This window comes from Muscardinus avellanarius, assembly GCF_963383645.1.
Source record: "Muscardinus avellanarius genome assembly, chromosome: 12".
Classification (NCBI taxonomy): Eukaryota; Metazoa; Chordata; class Mammalia; order Rodentia; family Gliridae; genus Muscardinus; species Muscardinus avellanarius.
The window spans coordinates 37,773,531-37,798,146 of NC_137798.1; the positions used below are offsets into that span (position 1 = coordinate 37,773,531).

Here is a 24,616-nt window from a genome sequence, read left to right on the forward strand (position 1 = left end):
GTAATTCTAGTTACTCCTCAGGCTGAAGCAGGAGGATTATAAATTCAAGGCCAGCTTGGACAACTTTAGTAAGACCCTGTTCCAAGACAAATTTTTTAAAGTATGAGGAATATAATTCAGGGATGAGTGTTTGCCTAGCTTGCAGGAGGCCTGGGTTCAATCACCAGTACTTCAAAACAAAACAATATGTGATAATCCAAAATATATATATTTTTATTCCAAAATGTTTTAAGGGAAAAAAGGATGGGGAAAGATCACCAGGAGGGTGTGATGTTAGTTTCACAGAACTTGGTGAGAATAATAATACATTGATTTCTAGTATTTTTTGTTTGTTTTTAAGAACATAAAACATGCTTTAGGTAGGGGAAATCTATTGTACAGAGCATAAGACTAAGCAAGGTGAAGTATCATAAAAAGTATTTTAGTCATGAGGTACTAAAATAACATTACATTTATAAGAGTTGTTTCTAAACCAAAAAGCTAATTTAGAGCTAAGATTAGTAAAGCAGAACCTGAGCCATAAGGTAAGCTATGTTGGAATTCAGGTGGTAATTAGGGAAAAGGAGTCAAGATAAGATTGTAGACCATTAAGTTATAAGGTGGTAGGTAGTTCTGACCATAGGAGAAATTAAACAAAGATAAATAAAAGTTGATTTTTTTCAAAAGATTAGGAAAATAAGCCTGGTAAGACTTTTGAGAAGAACAAAAGAAGGCATAAACAAACACTGAGAATTTAAGGGACATTGAGATAGATTAAAAAAATAATAAAGATAAAAACTCCAATTTTATGCCAACACTTTTAGAAGTTTAAAGAAATTATACTTAGGAAATATATCTAAGTAAACTTTTGAATAATCCAGTAAATATTAAGTAATTATAGAGTAGCATTTAAATTTTTGCACTAAGGAAATACTTGGTTCACACAATTTTATAGATTTTTTTTTCAAATGGTTAGTTTTTAACTCAGTTTATTCCATTGTTACATAAATTTTCCAGAGAATAGAAAGCAACGGTTACATTCTTTAATTCATTCTCCTAAGTCATCTATCCTTAATTTTATAATTAGACAAGGATGGTGTAAGGAAGGAAAAATGTAGAGCCTGGCAGGGTGGCACATACCTTAGAATCACAGTACTTGAGTAGGTGAGAAAGGAGCCTAGAAAGTTTGAGGCCAGCTCCAGCAACAAAGCAAGACCCTCAGGAATTTAATGAGACTCTGTTAAAAAAAAAAAAAATGTAAAGTGTATTTTTATTTTACTCATAAGTATGTATATGTGTGAAAGTTTTAAAGTAAAACTTTAACCTTACAGTTACTCTAACTTTGAAATCCAATGTAGAGCATTATAAATTTGCTAGGTTTGGAGCTAGGGAGTAGAAATTTTAACTTTAGTTTTAGAATTCAGTAGAGATGTCTAGTAGACAGTCATAAGTTCTCAGGAGAGGTCTGAATTGGAAATACATATTTAGGAAACAATGAAATAGAGATGATAATAGGTGAAATCCATCCCCTAGGGAATTAATATAGATGACTGCCTAATAGAGGAATTGCCAGTGCTGAATGGCCAAATAACAGAGGTGATCCTTAATTAAACACTGTAAGAACAAACCACTGGGTGTGGCTCCGTTGTAGAGCACTTCCTAGCATTTGTGGGGATCTGAATTTGATTACTAGCCCTGCAAGGAAGTAAAAACAAATAAACCACTGACTTTGACCTTTTCTTAGCTGATTCATTTACCTATAAAACAGGAATTACTTAATAACACTTATCTGGGTTTTGTGGCAGAAATTGGAAATATGTATTTAAAGTGCCAGGCATATAACACTGCTCAAGAAAAGGTATGATAATGTACATGCAGTTTGAAATACACCAGTATACTCTGCAAGTATTTCAGAACAGTCCTTTGTCACATTTGCTGGATTATTTTTTGGCCTATTTTAGAATTAAATACTGTAATCTTTTATTCTGAGTTTATTCACTCCTTTGTTTCTACCAGAGAAAAGAGTATTGCCTTTACATTCATTCCTTGGTTCCAAGATAGGATCCATGGACTAGGAATTTTTCTCAGATTTCTTGACATCAGGAAAATCTTAATTTCTGGGCATTGATGGCATCTAAAGAAGGCTACTTAGAAACTGAGATCTTTTTCTCTTAAACTGAGCTTAGTTGCTATTCCTGCCAGTCAGAGAAGGGTTATATGCTTAGCTGTCTTTTATATTCCAAAAATGAGTTAATGTTATGGAAATAAAACCTCTGTGACATCCCTGATGGCAACAAGCACTGAGGACTTTTTAAAAAAATCATTACTCATTATACAGAAGTACTTTATGTAACTGCAATTAAGTTTCACACTATAATACTACTTAGTTTTTAACTCATGTTCAGTGAAGGTAAGAGGTATATCTGTATTTAAGCTGGTTTGTGTTTTTCTTTAGTATCTACTTCCATATTAATCTGATTGAGCTAGAGTAAATAGCTAACTAGTTAATAGAGTAAGTAGTAAATCTCTTAACTTGTTGAATCTTTTGTTGAAATCTCTTTTTGGTACTAGGGATTGAACCCAGGGACAGTCTACCTCTGAGCTATATGTCCCTAGCCTTTTTTATTTTGCAACAGAGTCTGTTAAGTTGCTGAGGATCTCCCTAAATTCCTGAGGCTGGCCTTGAACCTGCCAATCTTCATTTTTAGCTTTCCTGATACTGAGATTATAGAAATGCACCATCACACTTGGCTAACGTTTTGAATTTAATGGTACATTTGTTTAAGACAGTATTCTGCTGATCTTTATTTGTAACTTTTAAATTATTTTCTTCTAGGTCTTGGATATTTTGATTTTTTTGTTTTTATTAGCAATGACTAAATTTTATTTTATTCTCAAGTAAACTTTCTAGTCCTTGGTCTTTTCTTTGTATTTTACTGTGCCCTTCTTATCTAAATCCACTATCAGGTACTATCTTTCTTACAAAATTTCTGCTGGTTTATTCAGGATTTGGAGAGATTAGAAACCATTTGGAGGGTGGGAAAAAACCCTAAATAGGTATGTTTTCTTTTAAAATGACTTGAATAGATAGATAGATAGATAGATAGATAGATAGGGTTAATAGGTTTATATTGGATTACAAGTCAAATTTTTGTTGTTTTGTTTCATTTTGTTTTTGTGGTACTAGGGATAGAACCTAGGGGCATCCTACCTTGAGTTATATCAGTAGCCGGAATATTTTGTTGTTGTTTTGAAACAAGGTCTCTCTAAGTTGCTGAGAGTTGCTATGTTGCTGAGGCGATCCTTGAACCTGCGATTCTCCTCCCAAGTACTGGGATCACAGGTGTACACCACCACACTTGGTTACAAGATGTTAATTTGATGATAGCCAAAAAAAAAAAAAAAAAAAAAACACCAAAAAACAATTTGCTCAGTTGGATGTGGTTATGCACACCTGTAGTCCAGGAACTGGGAGTCAGAGGCAAGAGGACCACAGTTGGAGCCCAGCCTCAGCAACGTAGTGAGACCTTGTTTCAAAAAATAAAATAGGACTGGGGATGTGGCTTAGAGGTAGTATGCCCTGGGGTCAATCCTAGTACCCAAAACAAAAAACAAAACCAACAACTTGCCATGCCATGCCATTAATATGGTACATTGTGTGTGTGTGTGTGTGTGTGTGTGTGTGTGTGTGTGTGTGTGTGTGTTATTGGTGATGGAACCCATGGGCCTTTTACCTATGGGATACACTCCTACCCCTCTTTTGTTTTTTATTTGGAAACAAGAGTCTTGCTAAGTTATTTAAATAACTTAGTAAATTGCTGAGGCTTGCCTCAAACCTGCGATCCTCCTGTCTCCCAAGTACTGGGATTACAGATGTACACCATCATGATTGGCATAGTAAATCTTAAATTTAGAATTATTTGACTTCTGACATGTAGAACTTCAAGGTCTCTATTAAGTAAATGATTTTTGAAAAGTAAGTACTATTAACCAAATAGAGTGACTACCATTTTTACTTAATTTGTAAATTGTTCATTTCAAATATTAAGGTAATGACATACATGGTAACATGTCTATATTGAACTCAAAATGCATAAATTGAAGCTGGGTGTGGTGGTGCACACTTGTAATCCCAGAATTTGAGAGGCTGAGAAAGGAGGATTGCCGTTTGCAGCCAGCCTCAGCTACTTAGGCCCTTTGCAACTCAGTGAGACCCTGTTTCCAAATAAAGAATAAGGCTGAGGATGGCGCTTGGAGGTAGAATGCCCCTGGGTTCCATCCTCAGTACCCCCCACAAAATGGATAAGTTGTGTGGAAAGCATGCTTTGCAGTTTTAGTTTATAGTACTTAACCCCTTGACAGTCACTAGATTAGCTGTCACTGTTCATATCTAAGGGAAATCAGGTTATTGAAGCAACTTTAAGTCTGAATAAAAATGGTATGTTGTTAAATAGAAAGACATATATTTACAGGTCTGATGGAGTAGGCTTGCACTTTGTTTTATAAGCAAGAGTTTTTTATTTAACAAAGTCTTGAAATGTTTCATAAAGTTTCAAATTTTTTATTTTTTAGCTACTTCCTGTAAATATCTTGCTTAGATTTTTTTTGGTAGTTGATAAAGGATATCATTGTTATATTCATTACATGTTTTTATTTTTACATGTGTGTGTATTTATTCGTAGAAGTATCAAACCCAGTGCCTGGTGCATGCTAGACAAATGCCCTATTACTGAACTGCACCCCCCAGCCATTTTTATTTTACTTTGAGACGGGTTCTTGCCAAATTTCACAAGCTGTCCTCAAATTTGCCACCCTTCTGCCTCAGTGTCTCAAGTAGCTGGGATTACAGATACAAGCCACCACTCCCAGCTGGAAGTACGTTAACAGGAATGAGAAAACTTCTTTCTCAGATCCTTCAGCTAGCATCTTTTCTAGTTTCTTTGTCTAGAGTTGGTTCCTATATCTCCTCCTAGCATAGTCTGGCCGGAGAAATAAAATTATACTACTGAATTTATGTCTGGACCTTTATCCAAGAACTCTGAGTGAAGTTGGCTTTCTTCCAAATTATGGTAATAGCTAATGGATGAAAAATAACAATGTCTACTATGGTAGAGATTTATATTCACTTTGTAGTTCATCTCCCTAAACTAGCATAGTATGTTATACTGTCACCAGTTGAAGTTTGTATAAATATATGGCCTTATTTTTGTTGTCATAATAAAAGAACTAATAGAGAATATTTTACTTAATGGAGCATTTATTGAATATGTCATTAGGCCTGAACATTATTAGAAACTAATAAAGGGATAACTTAGTTATTGGCTCTGCTCTCAAAGGAGTTTGATAAAAATTAATTTTTTTAAATTTAAATATATTTTCAATAAGGTTTAGTAAAATTTCCCATATCTTATCTGGAAAACATTTGCTGAGGCTTTCTTTTCAACAAAAATGGCTACATTTTTGTTGCTTTTTAACTAGTTGGTTAAATTGGTTTACCTCTGGTAATTAACTAGATCCACAGTGTTTCTATAATCATAAAGTTGAAATTGATTCCTTAGTAGCATTTTTGGTGTTGGCCAATTTATGGTGCTATATAAGTGCAGATATATAGTATAGGTATTTCTACATATATTTGACTGTTAATTTGTCTTTGAATTTGTTCTGTGCTTCCCCATTTGACCCTGACATGTTAATTTTCAAATTTGGATAGAAATATAATTAGATATTTAAGATATATTTCAGATTCGTGTTTTTAATGAGGCCTGTTACTTATTTCTGCAGCAGTTTTTTTGTATTTTATTTATTTTATTATTTTTAATTCCTGCAGCAGTTGTTAATTGTCAATAATTATATTCAGCTAACGTGTCATGGAGGTGTTTTTAAGACCTATAACAGATTAATGTGTTTTTATTGTATAGATACAGTTACTATTGCAAACCTATAGGCAAGTTTATAGGATTGCTAATTTTATATACTCCCCAAATTTGGCACACTACAAATTGTCCTATCAATCTTAGAAGAGTTATCTTATATAAAGTTTTATGATTTCTCCTCTGCAGTGTTTTCCTGCCATCTCAATTGATGTCATGAGGAGTACTTGAGTAAGTAGGATTTATCTGTGATTTATAAAGAAGAGAAAGAAGGAAAGGATAGTTGCTTTTTTTTGGTTTAATTTGGTACTGGGGATTGAACCTAGAGGCATCCTACCTCCAAGCTACATTCCCCCAGCCCTATTTTTGTTTTTTATTTTGAAATGGGTCTCACTGAGTTCCCCCCTACCTGAAATAATTGCTCACTGAGGGCCTCGCTAAGTAGCTGAGGCTGCCCACGAACTGCAATCCTCCAGTTTCAGCCTCCTGAATGTTGGGATTACAAGCCTGTGCCACCTTACTCAGCTGATAGTTGCTTGACAAAAGGCATTTTGTGATTATATCCAACTTTTTCCACATCACCTTGTATAGATTCTATAAAATATTTTGAATATTTTATTCTTAGCCTTAGAAAATCTGAGAAAAGGTTTGCGTATTTTTCCCTGAAAAAATGCATATGCACAATATTTTACTGGCATTTTAAGGGTAAAGTCCACATACCCTTAAAGACCTGTGGGCTCCAGTTTAAGAGCCTGTGTTAACAAGAAGTGAGAGAAGAGGAAGACACACTGAGATTTTTCTTCATTCTTTACTAATGCTCTGATTGGCGAAAGTACTTAATTATAAGGTGGAAAAGCAAAGAGAACAACTATGATTCTGAGAATGAAATGTTAGTTATAATTATGAAACTATCTTTTAAAAAAACAGTTGAAAATATGTATTTGGGAAGCTGAGTAGAATTCACCCAATTACCTGAGTAGGTAGATATTTTACTAGGATCCTTTTCAGGTGACTCTAGGTTTGTATTATGTCAGTTGAATGACATTAATGAAATATCTACCAGATAATACATGCTGAAATTCTTTTAGAAATATACTATCTTAGAGAATAAAGTTTTTTGAATTAAGGCTAGAGCCAGTTTGCCTATTTAATGTATGCAAGAACCCACACCATATTTATTTTATCTTCAGTTATTTATTTATTATTGCAATACTGGGAATTGAACCAAGAGGTGCTCTACAACTGGAGTGCATCTTGGACCTTTTTATTTTATTTTATTTTTTAATTTTGAGATATTGTATTGCTAAATTGTTGAGAGGCATTGAACTTGGAACCTTCCTGCCTTCATTTCCCAAATTGTTGGGTTTACAGGCATTGTCCCTACCCATAGTTATTTTCTCTTTCCTGGGTTCACCCAGTTTTAGCTTAAAGAATGGTTGTCTCTTTAAGGGACAGGTCCCTGCTTTCTAAAGTGTGTTTGGATTCTCATTCTGTGCTTATAGCTTTTATAGGCTTCAAAGGGGATTAAATAAATCCTCAGAGAGTCCTGGCTTCCCACTAAAGACTTCTTACACTGATGTTAAACTGGGCTATAGTATTTCTTTCCCCCCTACCTGAAATAATTGCCTTTTTTCTTTTTTTTTTTTTTTTTGCGGGTCTGGGGATGGAACCCAGGGGCATTTGGCCTCCGAGCTACACCCCCTGCCCTATTTTTTTATTCTTTATTTTGAAACCAGATCTCACTGAGTTGCAGAGGGCCTCACTAAGTAGCTGAGGCTGTCCGTGAACCGTGATCCTCCAGGTCTCAGCCTCCCGAATGCTGGGATTACAAGCGTGCGCCACCACGCCCGGCTGAAATAATTGCTTTTTATTATATTTCATTTTTGTTTTTCTTCCTATATTGTAAGCATTTTGAAGGCAGTTAAAATTATCATTCACCTTTGTATATTCTGTAGTAATGTTTCTCAATTTTGTCATGTATGGACTTTTTATTTAAAGTTAAAATTGTCAAACTCCCTTGGGAATCTATCTGTACTTATTTATCAAAGTTTAGTTCTTGGCTGGCCAGTTGGCCGGCCAGCCAGCCAACCTATCTGCGCACGCGCGTGCATGCGCGCGCGCATGTGTGTGTGTGTGTGTGTGTGTGTGTGTATGTCTCTGTGTGTGTCTTTCTCTCTCTTTCCCTCCCCCCTCCCTCTCTTTTTTTCTCTCTCTTCTCACTAGCCTAGTGCAGTGGTTCTCAACTAGGGTCATATTGCTCTCTAAGGATCATAGGTCAAAAATGTCTGTAGACATTTTTTGCTGTCAGACCTGGGAGATGGTATCCAGTCAATAGAGGTCAGGTGTGCTGCTACACATCTCAGAAAGCAACAGGCCATCTTTCACAAGAGTTTCTGCAGTCAGAAACTCAAATAATGTTGAAGTTGAGAAGCCAAGGTGTAGCAGATGTGGTCTTTAAGGGAATTCTTAATGAATTTCTAGCAGTCATTCATACATAGTGTGTCTGTACCTGTTCAACAGGAAAGGCAGGTTTTTCCTCATAGGTCATAGCTTTTACTTCTCTGTCCTAACCATGATTGAGAGGAGTGTTTTTAGGAAGGTCCAGCTATGGACCAGAGCTACATGCTATTGCTGTTCATAATTGGCCGTTCTTTATTGTGCTACTGTCACAGTCTTAGTTGAGTTTGTCATTACTTCTTACTTGGATTATTGCAATGATATTTTTCCTTAAATATTTTGAAATAATTGTGGATTCACATGCCATTATTAGAAATAATAGAGATCCCATGTACCATTTTTCTACTTTTCCATAATGGAAAAGCTTTGGAAAACCTTAGTACAATACTACAACCAGGATATTGATACTAATGTGATCCACAGATCTTATTTAGTCTCCCAGGTTTACTTGTACATGTTATAAAATGTTATCTTTATGAATTTTTTCCTGAGTGTATCTTAATGAATTTTTTTTACATGTATTGGTTTGTATATGTGCCATTAAAGATACAAAACAGTTCCATCACCAACAGATCCCTTGTATTATCCTTTTAAACACTATATACACCCCATTCTTATCACCCTTCTCCTGTCACTAACCACTGGTATCCACTGATGTTTTCTGTTTGTATAACTTTTGCTTTTAGTCCTGGGGATTGAACTCTACCAGTAAGCTGAATTTTCTCCCACCCCACACCCTCTTGGAGACAAGATCTCACTAAGTTGCACTCGCTGGCCTCAAACTAGTGACTCTCCTTGTGACTCAGGATCCTGAGTAGCTGAGATGACAGGTGTGCACCAGCACACTGGACTTATAATTTTGTCATGTCATGAATATTATATAAATGGGATCATAGTGTATGTAACTTTCTAGGAATGACTTTTTTCATTCAACATAATTCCCTTAAGATTCACTTAAGTTATTGCATGTATCAGTTGTTCCTTTATCATTGATGAGTATATTTTATGATGTGGAAATATTAGCCTATTGAAGTACATTAAGTTTCCTCTAGTTTTTGGCTATCATTAATATTGACATTTGAATGCAGGGTTTTTGTTTGTTTTAGTACTAGGGATTGAGTTTAGGGGTGCTCTACCTCTGAATTTTTATTTATCTTAATAGCCCATTTTTATTTATCTTAATTTTGAAATAGTCTTGCTAAGTTCCTGTGCCAGTTTATTAAGTTGCTGGGGACTAGTCTTGATCCTGTGATTATCCTCTCTCAGTCTCACATATACAGGGATTATAGGTGTGTGCTGCTATACTCAGCTTGAGTACAGGTTTTTATAGGGACATAAGTTTCCATGTTTCAGGGGTAAATGCCTGAATTGAGTTGCTGGGATGTATAGTAATTTCATAATTAGTCTCATGAAAAACTCCATTTTTCAGAGTAAGATGTACCATTTTAAATTTCTTCCAGCACTGGCATGATGGCACATGGCTGTAATAACAGTATTTGGAAGGCTGAGACAGGAGAGTCACAAGGTCAAGTCCAGCCTCATCTATTTAGTGAGATCCTATTTCAAAGTAAAAAATTAGGGCTGGGGATGTAGCTCTGAGGTAGAATGCTCCTTGGTTCACACATACACACTCGCTCAGTCACTCCCACCAGCAATGTAGCATGTATCCAGTTTTTCCACAGCTTCACCAGTATTTGTGGTATACCTTTTTAATTGAGTTTCTGTTTTATTCAATATTCAAGTATTTCTTTATGGTACTTCTTAAAGGATAGGGCTAAGAGAGTAGTGCCTGACCCCTCTTCCTATAAAATACATTTGTGCTTCTTTATTAAGTTTGGACTCTTCCATTTAGGGTGCCTAAAGTTATCTGCAGTGTAGCTCTTGTCTACACTGAAAAGACAAAAGATGAAAGAGATTAGAGAGTTTGTGTTTATAAGTGTTCTGAGAGGGACAAATTGTTGTGATTGGAGAAAAAAGGGTGAAGAATAGGAGTAACTAAGTGAAAAAGAAAAAGGGGAAAGGATTTAGATCAGAGGTGACAGTAGCTTATATAATTACACCTCAGCTGTTATAGGAGGGAAAAGATGAAACTAGAATTAGTAGGTAGGTTGGTCAGAGCAGTAACATAGTATGAAAAGTTTTCTATTGGTTCTATTTCTCATGAAATAAGGTTTGGGAATATTAGGAACGGGAAGGTCAGATAGTGCTTAAAAGTTATGTTGGTTTCTTTAATTGCAGATTATGCTGGGATAGTTTGAGAATCCATAGAGTGTGGGAAAGAGGAAGTAGATTATATAACTGGAGAAAAGTCAAATTGGAAGATATTGGGAGAAAATATGATTTTTTTCACCTCTTTTCCTTTTAGAAAGGGAAAACATAGCTGGGCTTGTAATCCTTTATTTGGAATCCCATACACATGCTTGTAATCCCCGTACTTGGGAGGCTGAGACAGGAGGATTGCAGGTTCACAGCCAGCCTCAGCTACTTAGTGAGGTACTCCCAAAACTTAGTGAGACTTTGTTTTAAAATAAAGAATAAAAAATAGATCTGGAGGTATAGCTTAGAGGTAGAATGCCTCAATACTGGAAAAAGAATAAAACATATCTGATAGACATAATTTTAAAATTTTTACATTTTTCTGTTTATACAATTTTTCAATATTTTTGTTGTTTACAAAAGGCACTATATGGTTTACAGTGACAATACCGTGTAATCTTTTTTTTTTTTTTTTTTCGGCACTGGCAATGGAACCCATGGGCATTCTATTCCTGAGCTACATGCCCCAGCCCTGTTTTTTTTTTTTTTTTTTAATTCTTTATTTGGAAACAGGGTCTCACTGAGTTGCAAAGGGCCTCACAAAGTAGCTTAGGACGTCTGCAAAATGTGATCCTCCTGTCTCAGTCTAGTAAATGCCGGGATTACAAATGTGCACCTCCATGCCCAGCCTCTCTTCTCTTCTATTTCCCTCTGCAACATCATTTCAAAACCCAGAGGATGACCATTAGTAGTTTGGTGTTTGTTTTTAATTTTTTGCATACCGTTGATGCACACATAGCACAGATTTGACCTGCGCAAGTCTGTTTAATATGTGGAGTTTTTATTTGTAGGTTTGCAACAATTTGAAAAACTTGCAGAACTGTGTAGCTTAAAGATACTGAAATAATTAAAAAGGTATAATATGAATACATAAAATACATGTAGATGATTTGTCATTTACTGTGAACTCTGTGAATAGTATATTTTGTACCATGTGTACATAGTGTGTACATAAAGGACATACACATTTATTAAAAAGCAGAAATTTATTAAAGCTTAACATGCTTACTTACAGATTATACATGGTATCATTCATAGCCAAGAGAAATACAAACCAGGTGGGATGGCACATGCTTGTTGTAATCTCAGTACTTGAGAGGCTGAGGCAGGAGGATTACAGGTTCACAGCTAGCCTCAGCAATTTAGTGAGGCCCTCCACAACTTAGTTTGACCCTGCCTCAAAATAAAAAAATAAAAAGGATTGAGGGTGTAGCTCAGAGGTAGAACACCTTTAGGTTAATCCCCAGTAACACACACACACACACACACACACACACACACACACACACATGAGAAATGTAAAAATGCAGTATTAAATTTTATCTGCCTAAAATTAACTGTAGTACATTCTCTATTATTATAATTCTGTAACCACCTCCTGTTATTGGAGTGAGCTCATCTCCACCTGAGTGATGAGTCTCTATCACAATACAAAATGATGTCTTCAAGGTTACCTTCTATTTTCACTGCCTGTAATATGGTGTAATATATATACACACACAAATATAAAGTCTGTATTAACTGACTGCTTATGTTAACAGTAGGGCATTTGGTCAACAGTAGACTATTAGTATGTTATTTTGGGAGAAGTCAAAAGTTACACTCAGAAGTTAAATAGAGAGCAGAGAACAGACTCCTATGGCCCTGAGTAGCCCAAATTTGGAGGCACCAAATATTATAAGGCCTGGTGGAGTTGTAGTTTAAGACCTTAAATATGCAGCGTACATCTATAATGTATCCATTGTAGACACTGTCCGTGCCCTATGTGTCTTCCATACAATTACCAGCAGAATTAACAGAATAGTGAGAGTGAGGAAAAGAATAAGTGAGGAAAAGAAAGGCCAGATTCAGCAACACTGGCCCTTAAGTTTCCTGTGGGTATTTGCCACAGTGTTCTAACTTCTTGTTTAGAGAGAAGTAATTCGAGGTGCTGACATCAAGAGTGCGGATGAACAAGGTAGAGTAGTAAGACTGAATGCATATTGGGATATAGACTCCAATTCCACAAGAGCCCTTCTTACAAAAGACTATAAATAGAGTACAACAATGAAGAACGTAAGGAAAACCAAGCAAATTAAAACCAGGGTCAGCAGCTACCTCATTGCTAGTACAACAAATATCAAGTGAGTCTTTGTATAGATCAAGACTTTTTGCCTTGAGAAATTTGTTGTTAACATTGTTCTCTTAAAAACCAAAAGCCATTACTGTTAATTTTTTATTAATACTTATTAATTGTACATGTTAATGGGTTCTGTATGTTTCCGTACATGTATATAATGTGCCCTGATTAAATCCAGTCACCCTTTTATAGTACTTGTCTTTCTGTGTCTGGTTTATTTCACTTAACCTAATGTCCTCTAGTTTCATTTCTTTTTTTGCAGGTGATAGGATTTTATTCTTTATGACTGAAAAATATTCCATTTTGTTTATACACATTTTCTTTATCCATTCATCAATTAATGGTTACTTAGGCTAATTCCATATCTTAACTGTTGTGAATAGTGCCACAATAAACATGAGTGTGTAGGTATTTGATGTGCTGATTGCATTTCTTTTGCATATATACCTAGAAGAGGGATTGCTATGATCATATGGTAGAACCATTTTCAGTTTTATGAAGAATCTCAATCTTATTCTCTACATCTGCACTAATTTACATTCCCACCAAATATGTATAAGAGTTCTTTTTTCTTCACATTCTTGCTGTGTGTTTCTGGGGGTGGGGGACTACTGGAGATTGAACCCATATATTCTAGCTATACTCCTAGCTTTATTTTATTTTTATATGTAAGTTTCTGTGAGTTGCTGAGATTGGCTTTGTAACTGTCAGTATCCCAAGTACGGGTATTACAGTAGTATGCCACCACACCCTGGCCTTACCAGCATTGTGTGTTTTGATAATAGTCATTTTAATTGAAGTAAGATATCTCATGATACTTTTAATTTGCATTTCCCTGATTGTTAATTATACTGAACATTTTTCCTTTGTTTTTTGTATTTTTTTAAAAGAATGATGCATTATCATTTGTGTTTTAATTTATTATTTACTCTTGGTAGTTGTTAAGTTTGAGTTTCTTATACTAGATATTGGCTCTCCCTCTCAGATGAATATGCTTTAGTTAAGAATCAGTTGTTTGTAGATGTCTGGGTTCTGGAATCTCTGTTTTGTTCCTTTTGTCTTTTTATGTTGATACTGTATTGGTTACTGTGGCTCTGGAATATGTCTTGAAATCAAGTGTTGTGATGCCTTCAGTTCTTTTTGCTCAAGACTACTTTTGCTATTTAGAATCTTTTATGCTTCCATATGAATTTTAGGATTTCTTTTCCTAGTTCTGTGAAGAATGTCATTGGTATTTTGATGGTAATTACAGTGAATCGATAGATCCCTTGGGGTACTGGGTATCTTAACATTCTTTCAATTAATGAACATGGGAGGCCTATTTTTTTATCTTTAGTTTCTCATTTGTGTTTCATGATGTTCCTTGTAGAGGTCTTTTACTTCCTTGTTAAATTTATTTTTAGCCAGGCATGGTGGCCCAGGCTTGTAATCCCCGTGCTTGGGAGGTGGAGACAGAAGGATTGCACAGGTTCGAAGCCAGTCTCTCTGGCTTAAGAGACCCTGTTTCCAAATAAAAATATAAAAATAAAAATAGGTCTGGGAGTGTAGCGTGGAGGTAGAAGGGCTTCCAGGAACCTTAGTACCACCACCACCAAATAAATAAATAAATAAATAAATAAATATATATATATATATATATATATATATTATATTTTTAAAAGAGTTTTTTTGTTGTTACTTCAAAGCTATTGTGAACAGGATGACTTTCATGACTACTTTCTCAGCAAATTTGTTACTGGTGGATAGAAAGATACTGATTTCTGCATGTTGGTTTCATATTTTACTGAATTTATCAGTTCTAATAGTTGTTTGGTGGGGTCTAGGTTTATCAATATATAGAACCATGTCATCTACAAATGGATAATTTGGCTTTTCTTTTCATACTTTTTATTTCTTTTCATACTTTTTATTTCTTTTTTTTTTTTTCCCCCTTTGGTGGTATGGGGAGTGGAACCCAGGGGCTTTCTACCTCCAGGCTATGCTCCCAGACCTATGTTATATTTTATTTAGAAACAGGGTCTCACTAAGTTGCTGAGAGCCTCACTAAGTAGCTAAAGCTGGCTTCTAACCTGTGTGATCCTCCTGTCTCAGCCTACCAAGCAGGGTTACAAGTATGCACCACCATGCCCGGCTTACTTTTTATTTCTTTCTCTAGCCTAATTACTCTGGATAAAACATTTAGTGCTATATTAAATACAACAATGGTGAAAGTGGACGCTCTTGTTCTTGGTCTTAGAGGAAAAGCTTTCAACTTTTCCCTATTTAGTATGATGTTGACTGTAGGTTGGTCATTTTCAGCCTTTATTATGTTGAGGTGAAACCTTCAATGCATAATTTGCCCAATTGCCCTTCCATTTGTTTTTAATTCTTTGAAGTCTCTTTATTTTTTTTATTTTTTTATTTTTTGGTGGTACTGGGATTCCTGGAAGCCCTCCTTCCTCCGGGCTACACTCCCAGACCTATTTTTTTTATATTTTTCAAACAGGGTCTCTTACGCCAGCATGGCTGGCTTCGAACCTGCGCGATCCTCCTGTCTCTGCCTCCCAAGCGCGGGGATTACAAGCGTGCGCCACCACGCCCGGCGAAGTCTCTTTAAATGGCACATAGTTAGTTGGGTTTAGTTTTGTACCAAGTCTGAGAATTTTTTTATAGCTGATCTTATTCCATTGATATTTATTTTTATAAGTTTCAGTTTGCTTTTTTCAAGTTTTGTATTTTTATTTATCTTTAGAAAAGTAAGGAACTACTAAATTATATGATCTATATTTTATCTTTAATTAAGGCTTCTTTTTTTTTATCCTTACTCAAGCCCCCAGTGTATCATCATACCATCTCATGCATTCACATAATTACATTAGCTTTTATATTCTACCCACCCCCCTTTTAGGGTAGGTTGAGACTTTTGGTTCTGGCCTGTTAACAGATAATTGTATGTTTTGTAGCTTTGTCTGGAAGTTTGGCCAGGCATGGTGCCGCACACTTGTAATCCCAGTACTCGGGAGATTGAGACAGGAGGATCGTGTGGGTTTAAAGCCAACCTCAGCAACTTAGTGAGACCCTGTTTCCAAATAAAAATATAAAATAGGTCTGGGAATGTAGCCTGAAGGTAGAAAGTCCCTGGGTTCAATCCCCAGTCACACACACACACACACACGCTATAATTTAAATGTAAATTTAGTTATTATATATTTGAAAAAATTTCTCAAAATTTATAGTTGGTGGTTATGTGTACCTGAATGACATATTGGCTTCTTAGAGGATTCTTTACATATCTTTTTTTTCCATGAATATTTCTGTAGATGAATCTCTGACTTCTAGTTTTCTTGAAAGCTCTGAGGCTAACCTGATCTTTTTCTTCCACTGTTGGTTGTTTCTTATGTTTGAAAGCCTATAATAGTTGAAGTACACTGAGTTTCACATGATATATCCTTGACTTGATGATTTACTTCAACTTGTTTTTCTAGTGTGTAGTAAGACTGCTCAATCTACAAATTAAGCCCCATTATTTCAGAAGAGACCTCAAATATCTTTTTAGGACCATGTAATTTATTTCACAGACAGAATTCCAAATTTTTGTGATATGTTGAAGAAAACAGGTAAAATCCATGCCCTTATATAGAGCTTCTTTTGTAGCAGGGAGAACCTCTTCACACACACCCCCCCCAAAAGGATATGTAAATAAGGTAATGTTGTGAAGCGAAAAACTAGAGTAAAAGGAGGATTTCTTAAAAGTTGATTGAAACAGTTGGGACTAGCTAAGTGGCAAGTTTTTCTTAAAACTTTTGGCATTCCAGACTGTTAATAAGATCTTCTTATCTCTTTATTCCCGTTGGTACCCCCATAGTTAGAGATTGCTGTTTTTATAATCTACGTCAGTATAGTCTCTTTGACAACTGTGTTAACAATCTCTTTAAACAAATATCACCTTTGTCTCACCTTTCACTTTTCTAATAAAATGATAATGCAGCTAATAGTTTGCAGATTGTAAAGCACCTTAGTATTCCAAAGAAAAAATCACTCCCTCTACTTCCATTTTGAGGTTATAGTTTATTCATTTCTACTTCCTTACATGTGGTTCTATTTTGGTGGAGGCAGTAGTGAAGGGATCGTTAAAGGAATGAGGGCCCAGACCATTATACTTAGTTTTCAAGTCAAATCAAATACTGCAGTGCCTTTTCAAAATATTCTAAATATCTAGTTATGTTGTGTATATAATCTGTAAATGTCAAAGTTGTTTATAATCTGTATCACCAGAGTAATAGTGCATAAAGATTTAGAAATTAGATTTCATGAACTTTGGGTTTGTTGGGTGGAACAACCTAAAGTTGAAAGGGTGCAAGTATTCTCGATATCCAGACAATTGAAAGAATATCAAAGGGTTCACCCAAAGATCAGATTCCTCAAAAAATAATGGGAAACTAAGATTAATACGATTACCTTAGGCATTGAAAGCAAGTGCCAATGCACCCTCTCCTGCCCCTCCCTTCCACTTTTCTGATTAGAATTATGTTTTTGTCCAGTTTGCAAGCTAGTAATTATACATAATCAATTTGAATAGATACAGATTTATACCAGAGAAAATAAAAATTTGCAAATACAGTTTGACTGGAAAAGGAACCAGTCAAATTAAATCACTTTAATTGATAAATTTATCTCATCTTTATCAATTAAACTGATAAACAAACCAAGTTCTTTGAATTTCTGAAAACTTTACATTCTTATTCTTGAAAGATTTTCAGCTGGCTTTGTACATTAGAGTCATCTTTGGACATATTTACTACACCCTACTCTGGAAAGACTGAATTAGAATCTTTTCAACATTAATTTAGACAATACTTCCTTGGGTGTGTGTGTGTGTGTGTGTGTGTGTGTGTGTGTGTGTGTGTTGTACTGGGGATAGAACCCAGGGGTGTTCTACCTTTGAGCTATACCCCCAACCCTTATATTTTATTCTTTATTTTGAAACAGGGTCTCACTGAGTTGGAAAGGGCCTCACTAAGTAGCTGAGGCTGTCCACGAACTGCGATCCTCCTGTCTCAACCTCCCAAATGCTGGGATTACAAGCGTGCACCACCATGCCAAGCTCTTTATTGGATTTTTGAGGTATTCACCCCCTAGTTAAGAATCCATTTTCTCTTTAATACTAGATAAAAGCTAAATTCTGAAAATTCTTAATGTATGAAAATTTATATATTTTTTGAAAATTATAAGAAATTGAGTTAGTAGATAGGAAGAAAATGGAAAAAAAAAGCGGAAAATGATGGGACTGAAAGTTGATGGAGTTACATAGCTGCATTGTGTAATCAGTAATAATTTAGGAGTGGTGTGATACATGCTTGTAATCCCAGTACTTGAGAGGCTGAGACAGGAGGATTCTGGGTTCAGTGCCAGCCTCAGCAACTTAGTGAGATCATGTTTCAAAACAAAAAAATGAAAGGAAATGGGGCATGATGGTACATGCCATTAATCCCAATACTTGGGAGGCTGAGACAGGAGGATCATAGGTTTGCAGCCAACCTCAGCTACTTAGGCTCTCTGCAATTTAGTGAGATCCTGTTTCAAAGTAAAGAATAAAAAATAGGGCTGGGGGTGTAGCTTAGAGTTAGAATGCCTCTGGGTTTAATCCCTGGTACCAAAAAAAATGTGACTTTGTTTCTACAAAGGTAAATACAGGTCCACACAAAATCTGTTCATAGCTTTACCTCAAAGACTAAGTGAAAACAGACCACACAAAGTGAACTGAATATTACTTATTCCTAGTTTGTCTCTTTTGTTTGCATTGGAAAATGATCTTTTCTAATCTCTCATCTTTCTTATCTCTCTACCCAGTCTTATTTTCCAAAGAGGACATTTTCTTCTAATAAGCCATTCTTTTTCTATTTACTTTTGTAAATTTTGTGCACAATTTGCTACTTCTACCAGTAATGAATGGTCATATTGGACATTTAGATTGGATGTGACTTTTAAATATTTCTTTTAAACCAAAGTATCTATTTACAGTGCTTAATACTGATATTTTGAAGGAAATGAGTTGCAATAGTTTTAACTCAAACATATTTTCCTACAGCAGAAAAAGAAAACTAATAAGAACTTCAATCCACCAACGCGTAGAAATTGGGAAAGTAATTACTTTGGGATGCCACTCCAGGATCTGGTTACAGTTGAGAAGCCCATACCACTGTTTGTTGAAAAATGTGTGGAATTTATCGAAGATACAGGTAGGATTTGAGTATCAACACAAGATATTTGATTTAAATTTCTCAAATGTGTGTGATTTGTTAAAGATAAATTAAAAAGAGGTTTATAGTTATTATTAGGATTTATTATCATATTAACTTTCAAAGTAAGTATCTCATCTTTTAACGGACTTCTGTTGACCCATAATGCATTTGTTGCACTTCTTTTGAACCTCATAAATGGCTAAATTAAATGGTAAAATGTTAAACTTATATCTATAATTTAGAATACTTGATTATTATGCTATAGAGAAGCCATTATTATTTGAATCAGTAACTTGAAAGTTTTCAATATTTTTAAACCCAGTACTATTTGTGTTACTAATCTTACACATGGATTTTTTTCTTTTTCTTTTGAAATGTATAACCATAGTTACAGACGTATAAAAGGCAAATCATTCTATTTGTGATGTTCCTATTTAGCAGTTCTAGCTTAACGTGATTTATGTGGTTTGAGTTATAGATTTAAGGAATGTCTACATATTCTCACTATTTTATTTTTTTATTTTTTGGTGGTACTGGGGTTCCTGGAAGCCCTTCTACCTCCGGACTACACTCCCAGACCTCTTTTTATATTTTTTTTATATTTGGAAACAGGGTCTCCTAAGCCAGCGCGCGCGGCTGGCTTCGAACCTGCGCGATCCTCCTGTCTCTGCCTCCCAAGCGCGGGGATTACAAGCATGCGCCACCACGCCCGGCTTCTCACTATTTTATAAAGAAGCCTATATATATATATATATATATATATTCCTTCTCCCCCCCCCCAACTGAGGAAACCCAGGTGCATTCAACCTCCTGAGCTACATCCCCTGCCCTATTTTGTATTCTTTAATTTGAAACAAGGTCTCATTAAGTTGCAGAGGGCCTCACTAAGTAGCTTAGGCTGTCCTTGAACCCTGATCTTCTGGTTTCAGACTCCCAAATGCTGGGATTACAAGTGAGCACCACCATGCCTGGCCTTTTATATTTATTTTGCTTAATATAAACTGACTGAAAAAAATTTTTTTGAGAGTTGGGCCAGTCAGAGGTATGGAATAGAAGCTGAAGATTGTTGTGTTTGAGTCTCTTTTAAATGAATACAGATAAACCATGAAACTTTAGTGACTGGATGATCTATGAACTTTAAAGATTTGAAAATGTGAGTTGTTATACCTTTTTTTGTTTGTTTTTAGTGGTGGTATTAGGGAATGAACTCTTCAGTTTAAGATTGAACAATTCCATTCGGTTCTTCTTTCTTCAGTTTATAAGAGCCTACATGGAATATGCCCTTAACCGTTTAATTTTTTTTAAGAACAAGTGTTTGAGAAGTAATGTTTTAGGCAAATTTCTTCTCTATTTCTGTTCATCTTTTTTTTTTATTTCAAGGCTATACTCCCAGACCTATTTTATACTTTATTTGGAAACAGGGTCTCACTAAATTGCTGAGAGCTTCACTAAGTAGTTGAGGCTGGCTTAGAAAACCTATGCAATCCTCCTGTCTCACCCTCCCAAGACCTGAGATTACAAGCATGTGCCATCATGCCTGACTGCTAAGTAGTTTTTTAACAAAGATTCCCAGTTGTTTAAAAGTTTAATTTACAACTTTCAGTATGGATTATAGCTCAGCCATCTTATATTTAAGAGTCACTTGACAGTAATGAAAATATATTGCAGATACCCATTATTTAATGGATTTTTTAAAATTTTTTTTGGTTCATTGTATTCATACATTGTAATGGGGGAAAAACTTGTGTGGACATACATGTACACATTGCCCATTTAGACCCTACCCAATTCCCACCCCATTCGCTCCCCATTTCCTCCCCATTTCTCCTTCCCTTGCTTGGCTTACTGGTTGACTTCGATATGTTTAAGTACATTGTGTGTTTTAGAGAATTTCCTTCTTCCCCTCTCCCATCCCCTCATTTAGGTTGTATTGTTTGCTCCTCTATAGGATTTCCTTTTTCATCTTGAGTTCCTCCTATGACCCATTTCTCCTTAGCTTTCACATATTAGGGAAAGCATCCAATTTCTTATTTTTTGTGACTGACTAATCTCACTTAGCATAATGTCCTCCAGTTCCATCCATGTCCCTGAAAGTGATGTAATTGTGTGTGTGTGTGTGTGTGTGTGTGTGTGTGTGTGTGTGTGTGTGTTTATGGCTGAGTAAAATTTCATTGTGTACATATCCCAAGGTTTTGTAATCCATTCATCTGTTGATGGACATCTTGGCTGATTCCATAGTTTGGCTATGGTGAATTGTGCAGCTATGAACATAGATACACATGCATTAGTTTGATAGTTTGGTTTCCTTTCTTTTGGGTAGATACTCAGAAGTGGTATTGCTGGATCAAATGGTACATTTGTTCCCATTCTTCTGAAGAGTCTCCATACTGTTTTCCAAAGTGGTTGAACTAATTTGCAATCCCACCAACAATGTTTTAGAGTTCCAGTTTTTCTCCACATCCTCACCAGCATTTGTTGTTGTTTGTGTTTTGAATGATTGCCATTCTATCTGGAGTTAGATGAAATCTCAGGGTAGTTTTGATTTGCATCTGTCTGATTGCCAATGATGTTGAGCATTTTTTCATGCATTTATTGGCCATTTGAATTTCTTCTTTCATGAAGTGTCTATTTAGTTCGTTTGCCCATTTTGTTATTGGATGATTTGTTTTTTTAGTGTTGAGTATCTTGAGTTCTCTGTATATTCTAGATATTAATCCTCTATCAGAGATATAAGTGGTAAAAATCTCTCATTCTGTTGGCTCTCGATTGAGGTTCTTGACAGTTTCCTTTGCTGAACAGAAGCTTTCAGTTTCAAGCAATCCGATGTATTGATTCACCTTTTAATTTGTTGTGCCTTTGGGGTCTTGTTGAGAAAGTGTTTATCTGTGCCTATGTGTTGCAGTATTGGACCTATGCCCTCTTCAAGGAGCTTCAAGGTCTATGGTTTAATTTCCAAGTCTTTGATCTATCTTGAATTGACTCTTGTGCAGAGTGAGAAAATGGGGTTAATTGCCAATTTTCTACATACGGTTAACCAGTTTTGCCAACACCAAAAGATAGCCAACAAAGGCTATCTTTTTTCCAGTGTATGTTTTTAGCCCCTTTGTCAAAAATCAATTGGTTGAAAGTGTGTGAACTTGTTTCTGGGTCTTCTATTCTGCTCCATTGGTCTATCTATTTTTATGCCAGTACCATGCTTTTTTATTATAATGGCGTTATAGTATAGTTTAAAGTCAGGTACTGTGATGCCTCCTGCATGGTTTTTGTTGCTGAGAACTACTTTGGCTATTCTGGGCTTTTTGTTCTTCCAAATAAATTTCACGACTGATTTTTCTATGTCTGTGAGGAATGATCTTGGTAGTTTAATGGGCATTGCGTTGAATCTGTAGATCACTTTTGGAAGGGTGGCCATTTTAATGATATTTATTCTGTCTATCTATGAACATGGAAGATCTTTCCAACTTCTGAGATCTTTGATTTCTATTTTCAATGTTTTATAATTTTTTTTGTAGAGATCTTTTACTTCCTTGGTTAAGTTTATTCCTAAGTATTTGTGTGTGTGTGTGTGTGTGTGTGTGTGTGTGTGTGTGTGTGTGTGTGAGATTTTGAGTGGAAGTGTATTTTGAATTTCTTTTTCAGTGAATTTATGGTTGGTATACAGAAAAGCTTCTGACTTTTTAAGATTGATTTTGTATCCAGCCACTTTGCTGAATTTGTTGATCAGTTGTATAAGCCTTTTGGTTGAGTTTGTTGGGTTTTCTAAATATAGTACCAGGTCATTTGCAAATAGTGAAAATTTGAGTTCTTCCTTTCCTATTTGTACTCCTTTGATTTCTTTTTCTTGCCTTATTGCTCTGGCTAGGGTCTCTAGTACTATATTGAAGAGACGTGGTGATAATGGACATCCTTGTCTTGTTGCTGTTTTTAGGGGGAATTCTTGAAGTTTTTCCCCATATAATACAATGTTGGCAGTGGGTTTATTGTAGATTACCTTTATGATGTCGAGATATGTTCCTTCTATTCTTTTTGTTTGTTTGTTTGGTGGCACTGGGGTACCTGGAAGCCCTTCTACCTCCGGGCTACACTCCCAGACCTATTTTTACATTTTTATTTGGAAACAGGGTCTCCTAAGCCAGCGTGCACAGCTGGCTTCGAACCTGCGCGATCCTCCTGTCTCTGCCTCCCAAGTGCGGGGATTACAAACGTGCGTCACCACGCCCGGCATGTTCCTTCTATTCTAATTATCTGCGGTGTTGTTGTTTTTTTTTTATCATAAATGGATGTTGGATTTTATCGAATGCTTTTTCAGCGTCTATTAAAATGATCATGTGATTGTTGTCTTTGATTCTGATTACATGGATTGATTTTCATATGTTGAACCAGCCTTGCATCCCTGGGATGAACCCTACCTGGTCATGGTGTATGATTTTCTTCATGTGGTTTTGAATGTGTGTTTTAGTATTATGTTTAGTATTTTTGCATCCAAGTTCATCAAAGATATAGGCCTCTAGTTTTCTTTCCGTGAACTGTCTTTATTCGGTTTTGATATTACTGTGATGTTGACTTCATAGAATGTATTTAGGAGAGTCCCGTTTTTTTCTATTTCATGAAATAGTTTACGGCATATTGGAGTTAGCTCTTCTATAAAGTTTTTATAGAATTCACTTGGAAACCATCTGGTCCTGGGCTTTTCTTTGATAGTAAGCTCTTTATTGCTGTTTCAATCTCTTTGATTGTTGTTGGTTGGTTTAAGTGTTCTATATCTTTTTGACTCAGTTTAGGAAGGTTGTATTTATCTAGAAAGTTGTAATTTCCTCTAGATTTTCCATTTTGTGGGAGTATAGTTTTTCAAAGTAGTTTCTGATAATCCTCTAGATTTCTACACTATCAGTAGTAATGTCTCCTTTTTCATCTCTTATGTTCCTAATTTGGGTTGATTTTCTTTTTTTTTTTTTAGGTTGGCTAATGTTTTATCTGCCTTGTTAATTTTTTCAAGAAACCAGCTTTTTGTTTTGTTGATTTTCTGCATGTATTTTTATTCTCTATACTTCATTAATTTCTGCTCTAATTTTAATAACATCTTGTCTTCTACTGGCTTTGGGGTTAGATTGTTCCTGTTTTTCAAGGGCTTTGAGATGGACCGTTAGGGTATTTATTTGAAGATTTTCTGTTTTTCTTATGTGAGCACCCAGTGCTATGAATTTTCCTCTTAATAGTGCCTTCAGTGTGTCCCAGAGGTTTTGATATGTTGTATCTTTATTTTTGAAATTTCTTGATTTCACCTCTTACGTCTTTTATGACCCATTCTTCATCAGAAGTGTGGTGTTCAGTTTCCACATGTTTATGTTGTTTGTCTGGGTCTTCATTTAGTTGCTTTCTAGTTTCATTCCATTATGGTCTGAAATGACACAGGGATGTATGTAACATTTTTTGAATTTGTTAGTGCTCGTTTTGTGTCCCAGGATGTGATCTATTTTGGAGAGGGTTCCGTGAGCAGCTGAGAAAAATGTAAAGTCTGCTGTAGTTGGGTGAAATATTCTATATGTGCCCAACAGGTCCATTTGATTAATGGTGCTCTTTAGTTCTGAGGCATCTTTACTGACCTTTTGTCTGCAAGATCAGTCTAATGGTGTGAGAGGTGTGTTGAATTCTCC

At 35.6% G+C, this 24,616-nt stretch overlaps 1 protein-coding gene across 2 annotated transcripts in view; it reads left to right on the forward strand.

Annotated features, from left to right (window-relative positions):
• ARHGAP5 (Rho GTPase activating protein 5) overlaps positions 1-24,616 on the forward strand; it is a gene marked incomplete at both ends in the record, with an annotated part of 66,250 nt that overhangs the window by 13,553 nt on the left and 28,081 nt on the right. Inside the window, one exon of one of the 2 annotated variants that reach the window (XM_080707887.1) lies at positions 18,809-18,959. In XM_080707887.1, coding sequence (XP_080564013.1) covers positions 18,809-18,959 — 151 coding nt within the window. The remainder of the gene's footprint in view (positions 1-18,808; positions 18,960-24,616) is intronic. The other variant, XM_080707888.1, reaches the window with a different exon arrangement.